This window comes from Rattus norvegicus, chromosome 1, assembly GCF_021556685.1.
Source record: "Rattus norvegicus strain SHRSP/BbbUtx chromosome 1, alternate assembly SHRSP_T2T, whole genome shotgun sequence".
In the NCBI taxonomy this organism is placed as follows: domain Eukaryota; kingdom Metazoa; phylum Chordata; class Mammalia; order Rodentia; family Muridae; genus Rattus; species Rattus norvegicus.
This window is the reverse complement of record NC_141534.1, coordinates 16,017,234-16,041,907: the sequence shown is the minus strand read 5'-3', so window position 1 is coordinate 16,041,907 and position 24,674 is coordinate 16,017,234. Positions and strand designations below refer to the sequence as shown.

Sequence of the window (24,674 nt, the reverse complement as noted above, 5' to 3'; positions counted from 1 at the left end):
GTTTGTCACCACTGTATACATCTGCAGGTTCCCCTCGTTGGTTTGTCACCACTGTATACATCTGCAGGTTCCCCTCATTGGTTTGTCACCACTGTATACATTTGCAGGTTTCCCTCACTGGTTTGTCACCACTGTATACATTTGCAGGTTTCCCTCATTGGTTTGTCACCACTATATACATTTGCAGGTTCCCCTCATTGGTTTGTCACCACTGTATACATTTGCAGGTTCCCCTCATTGGTTTGTCACCACTGTATACATTTGCAGGTTCCCCTCATTGGTTTGTCACTACTGTATACATTTGCAGGTCTCCCTCATTGGTGTTTGGTTGTTTTTTTTTTTTTTGCCTCCCAAGGGAGAAAGTAAGTTCCATGAGAGAAGTAGGTCCTGGCACAAAGTAAGTGCACAGCAAACATCTGTTCAGGGAACAAATGAATGAGTCGTGCTTAAAGAAAATTAAGAGAGTAATTTGGAAAATAATTATAACAAAAAGTCCCTCAAATAAACTTTCTCCTAAGACTTCTCTAATACCTGTCCTTTCCCCTGTGACTTGGGTAAGTCCTGCATGCTTCTGTTCTTTTAAGGGTAGGTGCGTGAGGGCTAGAACTGATGAAACCATGCCTGTAAACTCACTAGTTGACACCGAGGCAGGGGGATTGAAATTTAGAGCTCCTGAGTTCGGTCCCCAGCTCCGAAAAAAAAGAAAAAGAAAGAAAAAAAAAAAGAAATTTAGAGCTCAGCCTAGCCTACATATTGAGACCCTGTCTCAAAACGAAGAAAAACAAAATCCGAATGAACTTCTGACGTGCCAAGGCTGATCGTGTGCTTCCAGGGGCGGATATAAGGGGATCTGAGAACCTTTGGAACCAAATGGCAGTGTGTACGCTGCCTTATTTTATGCAAACAACACCAAGCCAGTGCTAATGTGAAATTTAGCAGCTATATGGATAAACATGCATTTGGACACAATGGTAATTATACGGGGCCCAGTGCAAGCCTACAAGTAGCATTATTCAAGAGGACTTCTAGAATTAGGAAACATGACATTTACATAATTTTGAAAAATTACCCCTTCAGGCATAACTTGGTTTACAGTCTGAGGTTCTAAAAAACGAAGAAATATCCCAAGTTTTAGCACACTCGCAATGCCTATGCCATCTATACCATAAACCTGAATGATACCAAGTATATCCTGCTAATTGATGAAATTCATAACCCCGAATTAGCAGTGTTTATTTTACAGCATGTACTTATGCCAAGATAAAAGCGTCAAGCTGTTTTTCTAATTAGCACATCTACTGAGGTAGACCAGAAGGGCAGGAGGCCTTGTCTTAATTGCACAGTTTACCTTGTCGTCAGGGAGGACATGCCAAATAGAGATCGTCTTCTCCTCGACTTCATTGTTGATCGACAGGTAAGAAGGCTGATAGATTTTCGTTGGCTCTAATATTAACACCTAGGGGGGAAAAAAAAGGCAAAGAAGCTTGCATTAGAGACAACTGCTCCGTCAACCCAACACCATGTGGAAGAGGCCATAGGTTCAACCGCAGTAGAAACCAGCTTAGCTTCGGGTGAAGACTCAAGGATCGTCTGAGCATTTTGCGACACACACCCATTCCCAAGGCCCAGCTTTTATTGCTAACGGACTGTAAGTCACATTTCAAGTTCCCATCCCAGTTCAGCCATGCCAGGAGAACATAATAACTGCAAAAATCTGCATGCTTAAACTACAGCTCTCATGAGAGAGACGATCACTGCAAGTTCAAAGCCAATCTAGGTTATACAGTGAGTTCCAGGTCAGCTTAGGCATAATGTAAGACACACCTCATCCCCAAAACTTAGATTAATCATCATGTAATACATGTGCTATTCCTATTAAAGTAAACTCGTCACAAACGGCAGAGGAATGATAACGCATTTCTGCACACCCAAAAGCTTCAACTTTTAGAACAGGAATTTGAGAGTCTCTCCTGTCACCCTCTGCCATCAGGAGGCGGAAGGATGGTTTTTGTAGCCACGAAAATGTATTTATAAATAATTCGGGATTTTTACTGGAAGAGGTTTATATATAAACCAAAGAATCAGATATAGTTATGTGAAATTAAAAAAAAAATCTTTGCATTGTCTTCGAGATAAAGCTGGAACCTTCAATAAGAGATAAGTGTTTCTCCTATTTCAGAGTATCTGAAAGGCATGTAATAAGGGAGTTGAAACTCTATATTGAAAAGATACATGAAAAAGTTTTATTATGATGAATACTTTATGTCAAGAGGGAACGACACCAATGTACCTTGCACTGCCTAAATTTAAAGTTGAGGTAGCTATGTTTGTATAGATCCTGAAAGTTAATTAAAAAAAAAAAAACGAGACAGGGTTGTGGGTGTCCCAGGCTGACCTTCAACTTGCTAGACTTTGCCCTTCTGATCATTTGAGCTCCTGCCTGCACCACTGTTTTAGGTGGCACTGGGGACTGAACCAGGAACTCATACATGCTGGGCAAACATTTTATCAACCTCGCTTCACCTCTAGTCCCCAAGACCTATTTTTTTTTTTAAGGCAATCAAGAATGTTTAAAAAGAAGGAAGGGGTTGGGGAGATTTAGCTCAGTGGTAGAGCACTTGCCTAGCAAGCGCAAGGCCCTGGGTTTGGTCCCCAGCTCCGAAAAAAAGAAAAAAAAAAAAGGAGGAAGAAAAGGCATTACTCTATTACAGAGAAACTGGAATGGTTCTTTTTACTCTGCTGAATAAAGTTATTTTCAGAAGTAATCACAAATCAAGCAGGTTTATCAGATAAAACTGGAGACAAATCCTCCCTAGGGCTCAGTCATCAAGAAATAACAGGTTTCCCATGCATTAAAAAATGCAACGCAGCCTGAGGGAGGAGGGACAAGAATATGGGTCAGAAAACTGGTTCCTGGCTACATGCCAGGAATCTAAAACAGCCATTTGCCTGTGAGTTTACAATCACAGAACACTTATGTAACTTTATGTACATAGAAAGGGGGCAGGAAAACCTCCAGGTTTTTCTTTACCCCAAGTACAAACAAACAAACAAACAAACAAACAAAATCAATCAATCAAAACAGTCTCACAATGATACCTGAGTTCTGACTCAGGACCCCTATTGGGTGAACCAAGTCTCCAATTCCAGTCAGTTAAGCTCAGTGCTACTAAGACTGAAGATGGATTTTCAACCACCAGTATACAAAAGATGCAGTCTGGGACCTGGGTGAGAAAGGGGAGGGGAAAGGGGAGGGAGGATCAGGTGTCAGGAGAGATGCCCAGAGGGCAGAAGAGTGAATTAAAATATGCAGCTGCTGGGGTGGGGTTGGGGTCAGGGAATCTCTAGGAAGTCCTAGAGACCTGGGATGCGGGAGGCTCCTAGGAGTCAATGTGGGTGACTTTAGCTGAAATGCCCAACAGTGGGGATATGGAACTGAAGAGGCCACCTCCAGTACCTAGAGAGGACCCCCAGGGGAGGGATAAGGACACTAACCCACCCATAAAATTTTTGACCCAAAATCTGTCCTGTCTAAAAGAAATGCAGGGACAAACATTGAGCAGAGACTGAAGGAAAGGCTGACTCGATTGTCTTGGGATTCATCCCACGACAGGGCAACATTCCCTGACACTATTACTGATGCTATATTGTGTTTGCAGATGGGAGCCTAGCATGGCTGTCCTCTGAGAGGTTCTACCCTACAGCTGACTGAGACAGACTCACAGCCAAGCACTGGACGGAGATCAGGTACTCCTATCAAAGAGTTGGGGGACAGACAGAAAGAACTGAAGGGGACGGCAACCCCATAGGAAGACCAACAGTGTGAACTCACCTGGACCCCTGAGAGCTCCCAGAGACTGAGCTGCCAAGCAGCTGGTCAGAGGCCCTCAGCACATGTGTAGCAGAGGGCTGCCTTGTCTGGCTTCAGAGGAAAAGGATGTGCCTAATCCTGTAGAGACCTGATGCCCCAGGGTGGGGGGATACCCAGGAGAGGGGCTACCCTCTCAAAGGCAAAAGGGAGGGATGGGGGGGAACTCTGTGAGGGGGGACCAGGAAGGAGAGCAACATTTGGGATCTAAATAAATATAATATTAATTAAAAAAAAAAGAAACAGTGCTGTCATTATCTGAACAACCCAGTGTTTAAGGTACTTAAGCAAGTAAACAAAAGATGGGGATCCCAAAAGATCTTCCAAGGTTTCTTCACCAACAAATGAGAATCCTCCATTCCCCAAATCTACGTGCACGTTATTTCAGAAAAGCACAGGCTCAGACGAACTCTCTCTCCTGTTGAACTATGCCTCTATTGTCACCCCAAATGTTTCCAATAGATAAACTCTGAACTGTGCGTTCTCAACTTGGGACAGGGAACAAAACAAGGTTATCGTGGCCTAAAGTTCCCGGAGCCCTGTGATGCCCTTGAAACGACAAAACAGGAGGCGGAGCCCTGTGATGCCCTTGAAACGACAAAACAGGAGGCGTCTGTAAGATAACCACCAGAGGGGCTCAAGAATGGAGGGGAGAGGGAGGGAGGGAGGAGGAAAGGGAGGGAATGAGGTGAGGAGAAAGGGAAGGGGTGAGTAAGGAGGAGACAGGAGGAAGAAAAGGATCAACCAAGAAAAAGGAGGCAGCTGAACAGAGCCTGGCACATGACCGACCCAGCTCCTCACGTGGGACCGGACCCAGCTCCTCACGTGAAGTGTATACTCTGGCTCTCACTCCAGCCAACATCACAGTGACCGTGGACTTCACTTATCTGAGCCAGGAGAGCATGGCAAGGTCAACGGAATAGCTGTTAGCAACCAGTGCAAATTTACGTCTCTAGAGAACCTCAGAGCACCAGGCCCCCCTCTCCATCTGGCTCCTGACATTAGCTGATGGTCTCTAGGCTTTGCAGGGTGGAAAGCAAATCTCTTCCAACCCCAAGGGGAGTCGAGCAAAGGGAATAAACCAGACTGAGCATAAATAAACAGGGCCATCCAATGTCATTTCCCAAACTTTCCGCCATCTTTGAACATGTCTGGTTTTATTCTTTGACTCTTGGATGGCAAAGTAGTAGTTAGGAGAATGAGGTAAAGAGAAACAATCCAGTATATGACTTCTCATGTGGTCCCCTAGGTTTTAGTCAGACAGACTTTATAAGTGGACAACGTGACCGTCCTAATCAAGAACACCAAAGCCCCCCAGTATGAGCCACAGAGGATGCTACCACACAGCCAAGATATGACAGACACAGCACCAGAAGGCTCCATTCCCTCTGTGAAGGGACATACGTGGCCAATTCGAGACACAGTGACAACTTACTACCAATGTGCATATGTGCATGTGTATACATGGATGCACATCTCTCTCCCACAACCACCCCTGCCATTTTGTGATCTACATCTTGTGCATTTTCTTACATTTACCGTATGCTTTCCTTATTTCTGCAACATATGCTTTCCTTATTTCTGCAACAATCGATTTGCACTTTCTCCAGTACTTATCCACACATGCAGATATAGGAAACAGGCATGTGGCTGACTGCAATGAACTAAGAACTTCTGGTAGACTTGGGCTTTCTGGAATTGATAGAAAATGAAGTGTGGAGAGTTCAATTAGTTGGGCACAGCGGTGCTCACTTGCTGTGGAGGCTGAGGCAGGATGTGACGTGGCAAAATCTTGTCTCAAAAATCAAACAAGCAAACAAACAAACAAGCTGTGGTGGGGGTCAGTGGTGGGGAGAGGAGGGGAGGGGTCAGTGGTGGGGAGAGGAGAAAAGGGGTCAGTGGTGGGGAGAGGAGGGGAGGGGTCAGTGCTGGGGAGAGGAGGGGAGGGGGTCAGTGGTGGGGAGAGAAGGGGAGGGGTCAGTGGTGGGGAGAGGAGAAAAGGGGTCAGTGGTGGGGAGAGGAGGGGAGGGGTCAGTGCTGGGGAGAGGAGAAAAGGGGTCAGTGGTGGGGAGAGGAGGGGAGGGGTCAGTGGTGGGGAAAGGAGGGGAGGGGTCAGTGGTGGGGAGAGGAGGGGAGGGGTCAGTGGTGGGGAAAGGAGGGGAGGGGTCAGTGGTGGAGAGGAGGGGAGGGGTCAGTGGTGGAGAGGAGGGGAGGGGTCAGTGGTGGAGAGGAGGGGAGGAGTCAGTGGTGGGGAGAGGAGGGGAGGGGTCAGTGGTAGGGAGAGGAGGGGAGGGGTCAGTGGTGGGGAGAGGAGGGGAGGGGTCAGTGGTGGAGAGGAGGGGAGGGGTCAGTGGTGGGGAGAGGAGGGGAGGGGTCAGTGGTGGAGAGGAGGGGAGGGGTCAGTGGTGGAGAGGAGGGGAGGGGTCAGTGGTGGGGAGGGGAGGGGTCAGTGGTGGGGAGAGGAGGGGAGGGGTCAGTGGTGGGGAGAGGAGGGGAGGGGTCAGTGGTGGGGAGAGGAGGGAAGGGGTCAGTGGTGGGGAGAGGAGGGAAGGGGTCAGTGGTGGGGAGAGGAGAGGAGGGGTCAGTGGTGGGGAGAGGAGGGGAGGGGTCAGTGGTGGAGAGGAGGGGAGGGGTCAGTGGTGGAGAGGAGGGGAGGGGTCAGTGGTGGAGAGGAGGGGAGGGGTCAGTGGTGGGGAGGGGAGGGGTCAGTGGTGGGGAGAGGAGGGGAGGGGTCAGTGGTGGGGAGAGGAGGGGAGGGGTCAGTGCTGGGGAGAGGAGGGGAGGAGTCAGTGGTGGGGAGAGGAGGGGAGGGGTCAGTGGTGGGGAGAGGAGGGGAGGGGTCAGTGCTGGGGAGAGGAGGGGAGGAGTCAGTGGTGGAGAGGAGGGGAGGGGTCAGTGGTGGAGAGGAGGGGAGGGGTCAGTGCTGGGGAGAGGAGGTCCAAGGCTAGTGGTAGGTGCTGGGGGTTATGGGATGACTAAGTGTGTCTGACCCATATTCTCAAGGCCTCGGGTAAAGTAAGAATCAGAAAACTGCAATTTTGAACTCAGTGTTAACAACAAAGCATGGGAAAGCAATTTTGAGTTTTTAAGTTATGTATTCTGGAGTAGGAGTGAAAGAAATCAGCACTAAACCCTCTCTTTTAGTCTCTTAAAAAACAGACAGCCACAAATAAAACATGAGGCTTCAAGAAGAAATGGGATTGCTGCAAAAACAAATGATAAACAAGTCTGCAAGATAAAGCAACGTGTGCACGGCAGTGCAACTGTGCACGGCAGTGCAACTGTGCACGGCAGTGTTAACTGTGCACGGCAGTGTTAACTGTGCACGGCAGTGTAACTGTGCACGGCAGTGTAACTGTGCACGGCAGTGTAACGTGTGCACGGCAGTGTAACTGTGCACGGCAGTGTAACTGTGCACGGCAGGGTTAACTGTGCACGGCAGTGCAACTGTGCACGGCAGTGCAACTGTGCACGGCAGTGTAACTGTGCACGGCAGTGTAACTGTGCACGGCAGTGTTAACTGTGCACGGCAGTGCAACTGTGCACGGCAGTGCAACTGTGCACGGCAGTGCAACTGTGCACGGCAGTGTTAACTGTGCACGGCAGTGCAACTGTGCACGGCAGTGCAACTGTGCACGGCAGTGCAACTGTGCACGGCAGTGTAACTGTGCACGGCAGTGCAACTGTGCACGGCAGTGTAACTGTGCACGGCAGTGTAACTGTGCACGGCAGTGCAACTGTGCACGGCAGTGTAACTGTGCACGGCAGTGCAACTGTGCACGGCAGTGCAACTGTGCACGGCAGTGTAACTGTGCACGGCAGTGCAACTGTGCACGGCAGTGCAACTGTGCACGGCAGTGCAACTGTGCACGGCAGTGTAACGTGTGCACGGCAGTGTAACGTGTGCACGGCAGTGTAACTGTGCACGGCAGTGTAACTGTGCACGGCAGTGTAACTGTGCACGGCAGTGTAACTGTGCACGGCAGTGTTAACTGTGCACGGCAGTGCAACTGTGCACGGCAGTGTAACTGTGCACGGCAGTGTAACTGTGCACGGCAGTGTAACTGTGCACGGCAGTGTGACGTGTGCCTCAGCCCACCCCGGGACACAATGCCAATACCCCACCATGCTTACTTTGAGACAGTTTCAAAGAAACAGACTTTGCAAATACAGATGAAGTCCCACGGTCCCTTCCATATCTCATCATCCCTTCCCGAGACAACTTTGCAGAATGTCTGGCAATTTCTACACCCACCAGCAAAGTCTAATCATTTGCCAACTGTAAATGTTTTACTAATCCAAGTCCAGCACACCAAAAACTATTTCTCAACTTAATTTGTATTTTCGTGCCTACTTAACAGGTTAATTTCTTCCCCCTATGGTTCACTCTCGTTAACTTTCATATTAGGCAAATTGTACATTTTATAACATTTGTATTAAATACTTTTCCTCCTTTATAGTTCTGTATTTTGCATGTTTATGGTAGTTCTCCACATGCCAGGAAGCCCTCTACACTGCTCCATTCCCAGAGCCTCCATTTTGCTGTGTGCATATGGGTATAGGTGGGTGTCTGTAGGTTCACATGTATATTTGTATATATATGCACGTGTATACATATAGCCAGAGGACAAGATCAGTTGTGCTTCCTTCGGAGAGGCCATCTACCTTTTGAAAAATTAGTTTTATATATGTGTGTGTGAGTTGCTTGTGTGTTTGTCTATGCACCACACATGTGCAGTACCCCAGGAGGGCTGAGGAGAGAGTCTTACCTCCTGGAACTGGAATTGCATTGTGAGCCATTGGAAAGGTCCTGGAAATCAAACCCAGGTCCTCTGGAAGAGCAGCCAGTGCTCTTAACCACTGAGGCATAGATATTCCAGTCCTCACCTAAAGGGCCTCTCACCGGCTTGGAACTTATCAAGTAGGCTAGGTTAGCCGGTCAGTGTGCCAGATGATCTTCCTGCCTCTGCGTCCCCTCGCACTATAACACCAATGGATGTGGCTTTAATGTGGGTTCTCCAGATGGGGCTCTGCTTCTCATGTTTACATAGCACATAGTTTGTGGACTGGGCTATCTTCCCGGCTCTCCTCCTCCATTTTTAAGTGAGGTCAATCAGGATGAGGTAATATTTTCCCTGAGGAACTATGGGGCTCTTCTTGCTATAGAAAGTCTCTAAAATGGACATGGTGGTATATGACTAGAATGTCAATACTTTTGAAGCGGAGGCAGGGGAATTTCAAGTTTGAAACCAGGTCTAGATACACAAAGAACTCAAGGCCAGTCTGCTACATAGTGAGGTCTTGTCTTCCCTCCCAAAATGTCGCTTTGTTTTTGTTTTAAATAAGGGGCAGGGGTATTTCTTAGAGGTAGAGTGCTTGCCTAGCTTTGAGTCTGATCCTCAGTATAGAATAGAGGGGAGGGGAGGAGAGTGAGAAGAGGGAGGGAGAGAGGGAGGAGGAGGGGGAAGAACATTTAAAGTAGGAGAAAGATTTAAAAAGAAAAATAGAAAAAAGTCTTTTAAACTTAGAGCTTATCCTCTCACAATTTCTCACTATTCCCTGGGTCTTATTTTTTTTTATTCACTTACAACAGACCAATTTACATTGAACTCATTTAAATGAGTTACGAATGGTAGCTACATGGGTCTCCTTTCACTCGGCTTTCTAGCTCATCAGGTCAGCAGCTCACCCTTTTCCACCATTTCCTGCACCAGGGAAAGGGGAGCCACCAGCTCACGCCAGCTCACTCCGGGATACTGGCTTTCGGGCTCCGCACATTGTCTACACTAGGAAACAGAGCTCAAGGCTTCACCAGGAAGTCTGAGCAAAGCATATTCATTCGGGCACTGGATTTAATGAAATGAAGCCCAGGATCCTAGAACTAGAAATTGGGGTTTATAAAAATAAAAAGGAGAACTGTCACTTCCCATGAGCATAGGACACTGAGATCAGAGAGCTCAAACAAGAGATGTGTCACTTAGATATGGGAGGTAATTTCTGCCCAGAGCCGGTTGCTACTAAGTCCCGGGTCAGATGCCACTCCACTACCTTATTACTTCGAACACAGTGTACTCCAAGTGCTATAGGATAGGGACGCATTAACTGTGAGCATGAGCCATGCAGCCTTTAAAAAGGGGTGAGTGTGTGTGTGTGTGTGTGTGTGTGTGTGTGTATGTGTGTGTGCGCGTGTCTGCTCTGCAAGCATGAAGACTGGGTTTAATCCCAGTAACCATTGAACGAGTCAAGCTTGCTGCTATGAGCTCATATAATCCCAGTGTTAAAGAGCCAGGGACAAGTGAATCCCTGGAATTGTTGGCCATTCTAACCTAGAGCCAGTGAGAGACCTTGTTTCAAAACACAGGTGGATAGCTCTTGAGAAATGACACTGAGGATGACCATGGTCTCACACACACACACACACACACACACACACACACACACACAACCTTGAGAAGTATCATGGAGGATGACCTATGGTCTCTCTCTCTCTCTCTCTCTCTCTCTCTCACACACACACACACACACACACACACACACACACGACCTTGAGAAATGTCATGGAGAATGACCTATGGCCACAAATAAATACTGACACATACACACAGGACCTATGGACAACCTATGGACACCCCACTATGGATTTGTATGCACAGTAAATATGTCTATATATAGAGACATATATATATATGCATACATACATATGTGTCAGTGTCCATGTCTGTGAATCCATGCACACATGCATATGTACATGCACACATGGGTGTACATGCATAATATGTGTGTATGTGTGTAGAGACATATATATATATGCTTCTTTATGTTTATGCCTATGTCTGTATCCATGCATACACATACAGATGTATATATACAGTATGTATGTATATACAGAGACAGAGACATATATATATATATATATATATATATATATATGCATGCATACATACACACACACACACACGTCTATGCCTATCTCTGGGTATATCCAGGAATGCACACTGACACAGAAGTATGTGTACAAAATGTATGTATGTGTGTGTATAGAGAGAGACATTTATTATGCATATATATGTATATATGTGTGTGTGTCTATCTATGCCTTTATCTGTGTGTTTATGGGCACACACACACACGGATGTATGTGTATAATATGTGTGTGTTTAGAGAGAGACAAAGACATATATGTTTTATATATATATGTATATATATATATGTATGTATGTTATATATATACACCTATGTCTGTGTGTTTACGGGCACACACACATACACACACTACACACACGTCTGCTAGAATCAGACACTGAATTGAAGACCAACCTGTAAGTCGTCATTTTTAGAGTCAGCCCAGGAAGCGACTGCTACACGCGTGTGTATGTGACCATGGGGCACCTTGACCCACCTGGCTTAGAGTGGTTGAGACAGAATCGCAAAACCAGTGAGCGGATGGCTTGGCCATAGCCATGCTGATGATCCCTAAGACAAAGCGACAAGACTGCAGCATCCGAGGACAGCAACCAGCCTGGGCCCCAGAGCTGACCCAGCAAAGCTGAGTGTGCCTCAGGATACACCGTAAGGAGCAACTCCAAGCCCTGCCCCAAGATGTATCTCACTCTCTGGTCTGGAGACCCCTGCAGACAAGTCAACAAAACTAGGCACGGTGGGCATGCCTGTAACCCCAGGCTGAGGCAGGAATTCAAGACCAGCCTGAGCTACTCAACCAGACCCTGCCTCAAAATATACAGCAATAACTAAGCACTGAAAAATACAAAGTAAGCCAAAGAACTCAACGGTAGAAAATAAAGATGTCCGCCAGGTTACACACTGTGTATACTAGAACATGGGGTCAGAAAGTCACTCACAACTGTCAAAATCACACTACCAGATGTTTCTTAATGACAGAAGAAAGGCATAACTGAACGCTGATATGCGTTAAGAGTACTCACTGGAAATCTAACGACAGTAACATCTGTCTTTGTGGCCTCCACCAGGAAATCCATCCAGAAGTCCACGAGCTCCTGCTTGGCTGTGGGCTGCTCTGTGGTCAGTTTCACAAAATGCTTATATATCAAAATGGTCTCCACAATAGACTTGAGGTACCTGAGAAAGGGCACAGAAAACAGCACAGATTTAGGGGCTGCCTGCTCCCCTCAACCCCATGTTTACCCTACAGGGGTATTTACATTCTCTAAGTACACTTGTACTTATCATTGGGCCTCCGTATTTACCAAGCACGCTTTACTTTATGCTGCAAATCAGGTGCTTTCACATGTTTAAATGTCACAAAAATCCAACCAAGTAGGTTTTTGAAAGATGAGAAAACTCCGGTGTAGAAAGCTTAAGTAAATTAGACCTGGAGCCAAACATCTCCCTAAAATGTGTTTTTATTTGTCATGCTGGAGATCAGACCCAAGCTTGTGCATGCTGGGTAACTACTTCAAATCTGAGCCACATCCCCAACAACACTTTAAAAGTGAGTGTGTGTGTGTGTGTGTGTGTGTGTGTGTGTGTGTGTGAGAGAGAGAGAGAGAGAGAGAGAGAGAGAGAGAGAGGAGACACTATTTGTAACACACAAGATTTCAATGCATATATTCAATCTGAAGACAAGGTGAGCACATTTATTTTTAAATATGCCTCTTTCTTCAAGGAAGCTCTCTGAAACAGATCCTTCAGGAGACATTCTTTTCCTCTGAACCATTGAGATTAAGTATTAAACAAGTGTCCTCAAACTAAAGAAGACAGATGGTGCGTCAAAAGAAAAAGTTAAGGAGAATGAGGAAGAAGATAATTATGCAAGGCGGTGGCTAAGTAAGCACTTTGCAGGCCACAGACGTGGAAGTTGGCATTACATAATAGGCATTACCGTGTGGCTGCTATAGCACTGTGGAGGACGGTGTCTGCCTTCTTCCTGATAGACTCCGAGATGCCTAAAGCCAGAGCTCTCTGTATCCCTACTTCGGTCCCCACTTCTGCCATCCGAAGTGTCCAAAAAAAGTTGTCAAAAAGGAATAGCCTGTGTGGCTGAATGTAGCACGCATGTTTTCGGCCTCATTTAGCTCATGTCATTTACTCAAAGGCCACTGTGGACATGCAGAAGATGTCGGCACAGCCCCTGTCCTCGAGCTACACACGGTGCCATGGAGACACATTTAAAAAAGGCATAACAACCCCAGGAATAAAATCAGTGGGGATGGACTGTAAGGAAAGACATCAACATCGACTGAGGGCCACTGAAGAATGTCAGGAACAGGAAAGCAGGTGGTGGCCCAGGGTGGCAGTGTTAGGGGGTGGCGGCAGTGGTGGTGGTGGTGGTGGGTGAGGGGGATTGCGGGTGGTCAGCATGGACGTTTGAAGTCAGCATCGGAGTTAAGACGTGGTGTGTGAGCATTCCCCCAGACAGATGAGCAAGGAGGCTGCAAGGGGCATCTTTAGGCAAGTGCTCGATGCAAACATTTAAAACAACTTACTGCTCACTGAGCAGTGTGACCCACAGAGCAAAGCGAAGCCTCTGGGAAGGCTGAGGGTGAACCTTGCTTGCAAAGCCAAGGAGATGGACTCTACCCCCTCAGCTGCGATGGCTATAAACTGGACTGGCGTAAGGCCTTTAGGGGAAGCAAAAGTCAGACATGTATTTTAGGAAGATCTGTGTGGAGATGCTGTGGCGGAGGACTGGGCGATGAAGACACGAACGCGAAGTCCGGTTAGAGGCCACAGCCGCCTCAACATGACAGGCGCTCCGGGGACGTGGACAGTGAGAACCGGGCCTCAGACATGCACTAGGAAGAGACTTTCTCTGCATGGCTGTGGACCTCTTGGTAACCGCACGGGATGCAGAACAGAATTAGCATTTTTTAAAAAAAAATAACTGCAGAAGGAATCTTATCTCTCCCATACTGCAGAGACAATAATGAGACTTGGATGTCGTCCAGAGACAGCCCGGGATTTACAAAACACACATATGGGAGACACTCCAGTGTGTCTACCACACCAGGAGTGAATGGTAATGGAGTCCAAGAATAAGAATTCCCCAGACAGAGACTGGACCATGCAGGGAACAAAGCACATGGGTTTACACTGGAACCCAGAGAGGCTGAGATGAACGAGTGGTCTCAGACCCGGGCTTGGGTCAGAAGTGAAGGCACAGAGTGTGATCTGTGCGCACTTTATGTGTGTGACGCTAAGTCAGGTTGGTCTGAAGGGCTGGCCAATGTGCAGGAAAAGCTTAAGTGGCTTCACCGGAGTCACCACAACTTCTAATTCTTCAATAGTTTCCTTTATGAAAATTCTGTTTTGTTTTGTTTTTTTTTTCTATAGGCTCCGGATGTTAGCCTAAAAACAAACAAGATGTCCTATGAGCTGTAAAACCCAAGACTGGCACGAGGCCGTCTATTAAACCGCACGAGCACTCGGGAGTTGATTACCACGCTGGCGTCTTCAGTCTGAACAGTTTCTCAGATGCCTGAATGACCCTCAGATGGTCGTTGGCCAGGACGCTGGCTCCCAGAAAAAATCCGACTTCCCAGTAGCTCTGGAGTTTCTCCAAGTTCCCCTTTTTACCCAGAAGGCTGCTCAGTTTAACTCCTAAGGGAGGAACGGGAAGCAGAGAGTTACAAGGCAGAGCCTGACTTTACACCTAGACGTGCAATTAAGTTTTCATTGCCCTTAGCCATCAAAATAGCCGTCTTCTAGCAGCCTTTGGATCAAGAACTCCCAACTCCTCCAGCGCCATGTCTGTCTTCATGCCCCTTGCCCTGACGATAACGGACTGAACCTCAGAAAGTGTAAGTCTGCTCCAATTAAATGCCGTGCAATCCAAGAGTTGCCTAGGTCACGGCATCTCTTCGCAGCAATGGAAACCCTGAGACAGACACATTGTCTCACTAAACAAAATGCACACACAAGGTAAAAACTCTCTCTTAAAAACGTGTATTCGTTTTTATGTGTATGAGTGGTTTTGGCCACATGAATGCATGAACATGCCCGATGCCTTGGGCAGTCATGTTTTGGTGTTTGTATGAAACGTACAGGGTGTGTCTGTATGTGCAGTGTGCACATATATTTACGTAATTATGTGTTAGCAGAGTTGTGGACCTATACAGCCAGACTCTAGGTAGACATTAGTGTCCCCCATTTTGCCCTTTGTTATGCTGTGCAGGATTTGCAGCTCTCAGCTCTATCTCCAGCCATTACTGTTCCTGTCTCACAAGGCATGATAATATAACTGTATTCTCCAACTGCTTTATTATACGGCTTGTATTATTTTGTACAACGTATTGATTTGCTTAAAATAGGTCCTTGTAAAACTGCTTAGTACTACTAAAATCCACTATGTTAAGAATTATTTGAGACCTAGATGCACACGCCCGTACTCCTGGCTCCTGCAGAGGTGGCTGAGATAGCAAAGGCTGAAGGTTTGCCTGGGCTACAGAGTGATTTCAAGACCAGTCTGGGCAACGTGATGAGACTGTCAGAGAGTACGTGGATAAAGGGAGTAGGCTGGGCGTAGCTCAGTGGGGAGCACTCGTGTAGCACATGTGTAGCACGTGTGTAGTGTGTGTGTGTGTAACACGTGTGTACTGTGGCTCTGAGTTTAGTTCCCAGTATCACCAAAAAAAAAAAAAAGTCTTCTTAAAATTTAAAATTGGGCTTTCCATCCGAGCAGCCACCTTCCAGTAACTCGCCAAAATGACGAACACAAAAGGAAAGAGGAGGGGTACTCGGTCTATGTTCTCTAGACCTTTTAGGAAACATGGAGTTGTTCCTTTGGCCACATACATGTGAATCTACAAGAAGGGTAGTATTGTAGACATCAAGGAAATGGTCAGTGTTCAGAAAGGAATGCCCCATAAGTGTTACCACGGCAAAACCGGAAGAGTCTACAATGTCACCCAGCATTGCCGTGGGCATCATTGTAAACAAGCAAGTTAAGGGCAAGATTCTGGCCAAGAGGATCAGTGTGTGGACTGAGCACATCAAGCACTGAAGAGCAGAAACGGCTTCCTGAAGTGGGTGAAGGAGAACGATCAGAAGAAAGACGAAGCCAAAGGGAAGGGCACCTGGGTTCGGCTGAAGCACCAGCCTGCGCCACCCAGAGAAGCCCACTTTGTGAGGACTAACGGAAAGGAGCCTGGGCTGCTGGAGAAAAAAAAATTAAAAATTGGGCAAAAAGATAGGACGTGGCACTGTAACAGGAATAAGGCGGGGTGTAAGGCTGCTCGGGAAAAATATAATTACTACTTATTAACCTGTAAGTATTAGTCTAGTTAACATACAAACAATTTGCTAACAGAACATATAACCCCTAAGATTTGTGGCCTGTTGGGACATAAACCAGCTTCGAAATAAATCAAGTGTAGATACCTTAGCCTAATACTTCTTGTTAAATGTTTACTGCTGCTTAAATGGTCTTTAACTCAGACATATAATCTTATTAAAGGTGTCCACATTAAAATGATTTATATCTATGTCTCATATTTTCTGAGAGTCATAATTTTACGCTTTTGAACATTGTAACTCAAAAACAGTAACCTTTACCTTTTGAAAGTTACTTTTTATTATATAACATATTTAAGCCATAAATACTTCTGGGGAAAATGAACATTTGGGCGTTCTCCACATTTTGAGGATAAATTAAAAGGAGAACAGCTTTGTCACCAGAAAATTTCACGAGTTGGAAACAGTTGCACCTGCCTGTGCAAACGCATCACAGATCCTCCATGGATGTACAAAAAAAAAAAATGTTTACAAAGTGGGAGGGAAAAACAAGATGCTAAAAATGTGTCTGCCAGCCTTAGCTGAAATTAGGTGAGAGTGAACAACTTTTTATGACATCACACTTGTATAAAACAGTGACGCCCAGTGCAATATAACAGAAGAGTCCTGCTGCTCAGACGGGAGGCTACAACAGTCACAATAAAATCTCAGCATGTTTTATATGTCACTCTACGGTGGTTATATTTGGCTTTAACCATGGCAGAAATCTGTCAAATGATCATGACACCAGCCTTTCGACATTCGGGCAAAAATGTTTTTTAAAATTATTTTTACATTTAATTACTTGTGTGTGTGTGTGTGTGTGTGTGTGTGTTGATGTATGTGTATGTGTGTGTGCATGTGTATGTATATATGCATGCATATGTGTACATATGTATATGTGTGTATGTGTGCTCATGTGTGTGTGTCCACCAACCACCACAGTCAAGCTCATATCATGGTTATGCCTGCAGAGGTCAGTGGACAACATGAAGGACTTGGCTGTTTAATTCAACCATGGGATTTCTGAAGATCAGATTCAGGTCGTAAGGCTTTGTAGCAAGTACTCTCACCCACGGCCATCTTACCAGGCTCAAAATGTATCATTATCTTTAGTAAGAAATAGTATTTTAGCACATGGGTATGTCATAAATTATTTACCCAAACACAGATGGGTGGCCATGTCTTATTTCGTTCTTGTATACCTAGCTTTGCCCACTCTGAATCACGAAGTTGTGAGTGCTGAATTGTTTGGGGACAAGAGATTTACCCCTGTGCTGACATGCTGTGAGTCAAGGCTAACACGTGGCGCTGTTGCTCTTCCCCGTGACGATTGTGAGAATTGTCGTGTCCATTCAGCATTTCCAATCTCATTTTGTTTTGTTCTACTGAGACATGATCTTATTATATACCCTAGACTGGCCTCAAATTCCTAATCCTCTTGCCTTTACTTGCTGGTGCTGGGGCTGTAGGTACATGGATTAGAACACCGCCCCAACCACCTTTTAAAGCCCTCGTGATTATCCGTCTTGTTTGTTTGTTTTGCAAGTAAACTTTTACGTCCTTCAAATTATGATGAATAAAATCTTTTTTATATGAAACTATAAAACTTTTAATATTGGTGCTAAAAATATGATTCTAATGTATGCGTGTTTGCTCAGGTACATGTGTGTGCGGGCACATGCTGTGTAAGTGTGTATGGAGGCCAGAGGAGAACAACCTGAGGTGTTCTTACTGGGTGAGGGAAATCTTTAACTCAGCCATGCTGGCTGGGCAATAAGTCCAGGAGATCCATTTGCCTTTGACTTCTCAGTGGGAAGATTACAAGAACACCCCACCATTTCAGCTTGGATTTTCTTTGTTGTTTTGTGTTTTATTTATATATTTATTTGTTTGTTGGTTGGTTGGTTTTTTTTTTTGAGACAAGATTTTTTTTCTGTGTAGCACTGGCTGTTCTGGAACTCCCTCTGTAGACCAGGCTGGTCTCAAACTCCGAGATCCACCTGCCCCTTCTTACCAAGGGCTGGAATTAAAGCTGTGTGCCACACCTGCCCAGCTTATTTTGACATTTTTTTTTGATGTTTCACGTAGCTTCTGAGATTTGAACTCAGATCCTCAGGCTTGCAAGGCCAGCACTTTACCGGCTGAGCATCTCCCAGTTCCACCAATGTTTTTATATTTGTGAGGCTTTTCTTTTTCGTATACATTTATATATTATGGAACTAAAGACCTTAGTATATAAGACTGTACCCGTATTTAGGACATTTCCACAGAAGCTCTCTTTAGAAGTATATGTTATGCTGGGTTCCAGGCTACAACATTTTATTTCCTAAGTGCTGGGATCATGTGTGCCCCCCTGAAACATCTTCAAAGGTACTTAGGCATAATTTCTGATGTAATGACACAAATTATAATTTACCAAGTCCTTACCAATACATTTTTTCTGTGTAAGTTTGTTTGTTTGTTTGTTTGTTTTTGGCTAAAGTTGTAAGCAATGAATGTTGTGTCCTCGTTATTTCAAATATTTTCCCTGCCATTTCTTTCATCGAATTGTCTGCTTATGTGGTTTGGATTTCAGCACACAACTCTCACTGGAACTGGCTGACTTGTAATCTCTGAGTTCAATAGTATAGTTTTTTTAATCACAGCGTTTTTCAGCTGGTGGCTGCTACTAAATTCAAGGCTACTCTAACAGAAAAAGGGAGACACGGAGCTCTGACCCAACACTCATTAGTTGCCTAGCACTGGGCATACTAAAACTGCTGACTCTTTCAACACACAACACAATGAGCGAGGGACTACTTCCTTTTGCAACGAGAACAGAGAGATCTGGTAGCTCCCTGAAAGGCAGAGATTAGAGTCTTTCATTTTGGCTTTCTATTGGGAAGTTTCAAATATACACAATTATAAAATATTCTGTAATAAGGGGGTGGGGAGCCAATGCTCAGTGGTAGAACACTGACTTAGCAAACACAACGTCCAACATACACAAAAACAAAACACACACGTGTGTATGTACAACGCACATACATATGTACTACAGTGAATGACCCGTTTCGTGGCATATGTTAACATGTTATTGTTCCAGCTCCTTGATTATTTTTGCTGAACCATTTCAAACTAAGTCACAGTTATAATATTTCATGTTTACAGATTTTTCAGGAATCTTTAAAATTCCCCTATAAATACGTCCCCATTAAAACTGTAATTCCCTAATGTTATATATTAGCTTGTCCTAACCAAAATAAATCCTCTGCTACCTAAATGTCCCCCTTAGTTCTTTCTTTTTCATAACCAAGGTCATTTCATTTGGTATCTGTCACTCCAAATGCCTTCCAAGCTATCTAACCAGCCATGCTTTTTTTCCTATGACACAGATGCCCTCCCCTTCTCCCCCATCCAAAGCAGAGGTGCCCTCTTATAAAATGTCCTTGAACTCTGGGTCTGCAATTTCCTAGTAGCCCCTAACTTATTTCATTAGATCTCTTGATTCCTACTAAATTGGATATTGGACTTTACATTTACAGTTAAACATTTCCGGTGAGACTATTTCATGAGAGGCGCCATTTGCCTCTTGGAATGGAAGAAAAAGGTAACAAGGTAACCACTTAAGACAGCGACGTGAGTTTGGAATTAGGGTCCTCATGGAATGGTTTTGGCTCTCACTGAAAATCCTCACCACGGTAACCAGGATCATGACATCCCCATCATCATCACCACGGTAACCAGGATCATGACATCCCCATCATCATCATCATCAGCTTGATGAATCGGGAGTCTCTAGGAAACCGTGTCCTCTTTGGGAGTAATAGCGCATGTAGCGATCTCCAAGTGGAGAAGTGCATTGGGCAGGTAGACCAGAACGCCCTTTTTAACAGGAAGGGAAAGAATTTGACCTTTCCATCCCCAGCTCTGATTTTCTGAGACAGTGGCCACCTTCATGAGGGACAAAGGGAGTTCCTTGTGGTTGGTGATGAATTGTTTCTGTCTTAATATTTTTTCTTATCTTTATGGACACATGGATTGTTATAGTCAGTGATAATTATTATAATTCATCATTTTTTTACTATTTTGAGGTTTTGTTTTTTTCTGGGTTTTTTTTGGGGGGGGGGAATTAGAAGATCAGGCTGTCACTGATCTTCTAATCCTTCTGCTTCCATCCCAGCATTCCTGGGTTCTGGGATTACAGGTGTGGCCACCACGCCACTTATATGGTGCTGGGGATTGAACTCAGGGCTTCCTGAATGCCAGACAAGCACTCTACCAACATGAGCTACAGTCCTGGCTCCACGGATAATTTTAATGCTCAGGAAAAATGAGATTAAAATAGTAACTCATCTCATTTCCAGTCACAAGGTTCTTTTTCCTACACCATCATTACCGGTGTGGATGCAAACAGTAATTCTGACTCTTCATGAAATGCACCGCAGGGTTTAAAAAATTCCCACAGAGTATGTGCGAAGCTACTTTTTTTTATTTGGTTAATGTTAAAAATATTAATTTTCAAGACCATGAAGCTGAAAAACGAGAATTTAAGATGCGATCCCGAGTTTTAAATGCTAGCTCTGAGTACTTGAACCCTCAATTTTTATCCAAAAAATGAAGACCTATGAAGCAATTAGGATAGCCTTAAATAAACCCGTGACTGTAATTAAGAGCTTGCGATGGTTTGGACTGGTGTGGATGTCGGTCTCCAAGGTTTGTGTACTAAAAGCTCAAGGCTCAGGATAGTGGTATCAGGCAGTATCAGAATCTTTAATAAGCAGAGCCTTATGGGAGGGTGGTTAGCTCATGGGAACTACTATCCTCAGTGTCCTCAGAAGGGATCGAGGTGGTTCCTGTGGGACCTTCTTTAGCTCCTATGAGAGTGAGTTGTTACAAAAGAAAGAGCAAGTGCAGCCATCAAATCATACCCACAATTCCTGCATCACCACATAGCTGTTCCCTCTTGACCCCACAATGGGATGCAGTCAAGAGACCCCAAGTGACTAAACCAGTGGGGCTCCTAGTCCTTGGACTCTTAGCCTGCAAGCCTGTGGTCTAAGTAAACCATTCATCCTCTTGGTATAGCAGCAGAAAATGGACCCATTTTGACCACAGATCACGACCCTTAGGAATTATTTTTTTACACTAGAGATTTGCAAGCTTCAGATTTCATGATTTTCTTGTCAGACTTTAAGTTTTAATTTTTCCTTTCATACAAAAAGCAAACTAAGAAGATTATCATAAAAATAAAAGTGGTTATTATGACGGTTTAGTAATTCAGACTAATTTGTGTTCTCAGATGCCGACACAATCAATGGAAGAAATTATAAATTTAAAAATTTGATTAGAGGATTAAATGAAATAAACACATTTAAATAAATCAAACATACCAGTAGTCTTCCTTTTCCTTATATAATATTTAACATTGTTATATTAGCTTATTAATTTATTTGCCTAAACCATTTTTCTTGAAAAGGCACATAAATCTAAACTTTCTATGTAAAAAGTAGTCTTAGGTCAACTCAGTTTTGATTGGCATAATTTACTACTAAATACGATATTACCTAGAAGGCTAACCATCATCTTATGCTTGTACGGAAATTATGGTATGCATGATAGCATTGCATAAGCCCAAACCTTAGTTCTTAGAGCAGCTGCAACTCACTATCCAGTCATAGTGTAAGTGTTCCTATACAGCAAAACTTGCAAATTTAAATGATTTAATTTCGTGTGTGTGCACATGAGTGTGCAGGGGGTAGGTCTGGTGCACAAATGCAGGTGGAGGACAGTGGGCGAGCCCCACTGGGGTTCTTCAGCTGCCCCCCTTCACCCTCCCCAGCACAGAGGCCTCCAAGTGCTTTGTTATGTGAACGGAGGAGGACGGGCCAAAGTCACATTTCCCTAGTTGCACGCTAGTTGCACGGCATGCACTTTTACCGAGTTACATCCCCAACCAATTTTCAAAGATTTTAAAGCCAACGTGGTTTCTGAATGTTTGCTCAGAACGCATTGTGAGTTCTTCTTGGGATACTTGGTTTACTTGGTGAAGTTACATTACAGTTCTCCCAACCTCAACGTGCTGACTGGTCTCGTCCACCCACCACTTAAAAACGGGACCGAGAATAATTACATTTCCCAAACCACTGCTACTGCTCAACCTACAGATGCAAATCGGTGTCAGAGCCCATGAGGGCTAGGAGGCTCCGATAAAACTTCATTTTTGTGTTCCAGGGCACAGCGACAAAAACGTTCGGACTACAGATACGGGGGAAGTTTGTGCTATAACAGAGCTTTTAAATTAAGGTGGAATATTTTAGCATCATTTCTAAAAGGCCCAAGTTGATGTTTATTTCTATTTTCTGATTTTTTTAGTTATCAACCAAATACTTATTCTACTTGATTTTAGACAAAAGGTGGAAAAAGTGATCCAATTAACTAACACATGACATCAGGTAGAGCATGGTGCATTAATACAGAACAATGCTTATTAGATTCATATCACTCCTTCAGCCTGGGACTCTATTTACCCTCAGAAATGTCTTAGGACAGTGCATGACAGAAACCTTGAAAGTCCTTCCCAGATGACTTAAATAAAAAAAAAAAATAGGATTTACTTTCCTTAGAGACACCTAAACCATTTTCAACTTCAAAACAGTAAGACAAAATATTTTATAATGAATAATTTAATTAATGTAAGTGTTTTTTTTTAATCTTGCAAAAATAAGGCCAAAGACTTTTGTGGCTGTGGTAATAATTCCTCAAAGAGCTGGGAAAGTCTCTAAGGAGGGGTCCAGCCATTCACCAGGACAAAATCTGGGTTACCACGGAAGACAGGCCAGGATCTAGAAACGAACAATAAAAATGCTATTGAAGTCCAGAAATCACTGAAAACTTGATTCACAAAGATTTGAATCCTGATTTCATTAAACTGCAGAAGACCAGCAAGAGAGAAGGGCACATTCTAGCAAGGTTAACCCTTCGGAAACAGCGTCTGAGGGAACAGGTTATCACCAAGAGTGTTACCTACGTTACTGCTCTTCTAGGGGCTTTGCAGGCTGCACCTGCCACCGAGAAATCACAGGGGCAGCTGTGTTCGAGGCAAAAACAAACAAACAAACAATAACAACAAAGAAATAAACAACAAAGAAAAAAAAAGCCAAAAGAAACCTGAAGTGAGCCAGTAGGCTAGCCAGCCTGTTGTCCATCTGTCCTTCCGTCCCCTTTCTCCCTCCTTCCTTCTTTTACTCCCTCCCTCCCTCTCTCCCTCCCTTCACTTCCCTTCCTTCCATTTTAGATTTGTTCTTGTCGTGAGATCATCTCATGTAGCCCAGGCAATCCTGGACCCCGCTATGTATCTGAGGATGATCTTAAACTCTTAATACTCTTGTTTCTACCTCTGAGTGCTAGGCTTACAGGTTTGTATCACCACAACCCAGCTGTCTCTTTGATGTTTTTTTCTTTTCTTCTGAAAGCACCAGGAACTCACAGTCTTAAACACACCTGACATTCCCCAAAGTTAACCACTCGGGGACTGGGGTCTGAACGAAGAAGCTGCAGGCCAGTCTGAGTTGTAACAGTATGAACCAAGAACTTAAGAAAACGTCACCGTGTGAATCATATCCCAGGACTAGAACTCTGTACCCCAGTATGAAATTCTGACCCGGGGGACCCAGTAACACCCCTCCAGACACAAATTTAGATGAGATATAAGAACAAAAGCAAGGATCATCTCCTTCGACCAACTCTGGGTCCAGTGCCTTGGTGTTCTTTAAAAAATATCAGGCTGCAATTACCAACTTTCCGAAGCTCAAAAGAAGATTCAAACTGGTGCCCAGCCGCCAGCAAGAGGACTGCGTAATTAATTCCTGACTGTAGTGTTGGCTCAGACTCAAACGCCTTTTTGAACCTGCAAAAAAAAAAAAAAAAAAAAAAAAAAAAAAGTTTACTTTCTCAATCATGAAACCCTGGATGTGCAGTAAGTTCTGTTTGCATAACTTCGGTGCTCAAGTAAAAACTATTCCATTGGCTTCTACCCCAGAATCTAGTGTGCTATTAGGATTTAATGCTTAAGTAACTGCTTACCCATGACTCCCCATGTCCTCTGGCTCTGATACCTAACCCATCCCCTACCTACTGACCCCATCTTTTCTAAAGATTTCTTGTTTTTCTTGTTTTTCTTTTTTCTTTTTTCTTTTTTTCCGGAGCTGGGGACCGAACCCAGCGCCTTGCGCTCCCTAGGCAAGCGCTCTACCGCTGAGCTAAATCCCCAGCCCCGATTTCTTGTTTTTCAACAACTACCAGGAAAATGGATGTGTGTGACGGACATCTTAGCAGTGAAAACACATAGCATTTTCATTTTGTTTTGTCCTGGGACACACGAAGCTTTCGCTGAGCACTATCACCCTGGCAGTGCCCTGAAAGGATGGGGACACCCAGTAAGTGGTAGGAACAATGACAAAGGCCAAGGTGGGGCTGCTGCACCCGAGTTTTGGCTGGAAGGGTGCAAAGCTGTTTTCTGAACGTGGGTGAGCCTGTGCTCCAAGCATGAAAAGCACACGCAGAAGGACCAGCG

General features: G+C 44.7%; 1 protein-coding gene across 2 annotated transcripts in view; it reads right to left on the bottom strand.

Annotated features, from left to right (window-relative positions):
- Map3k5 (mitogen-activated protein kinase kinase kinase 5) overlaps positions 1-24,674 on the bottom strand; it is a 207,858-nt gene that overhangs the window by 79,601 nt on the left and 103,583 nt on the right. For both annotated transcript variants that reach the window (XM_087575895.1, NM_001277694.1), the window contains 4 exon segments: positions 23,896-24,008; positions 14,287-14,446; positions 11,812-11,965; positions 1,349-1,456 (listed from right to left, as the gene is read on the bottom strand). In XM_087575895.1, the coding sequence (XP_087432021.1) occupies positions 1,349-1,456; positions 11,812-11,965; positions 14,287-14,446; positions 23,896-24,008 (535 nt within the window).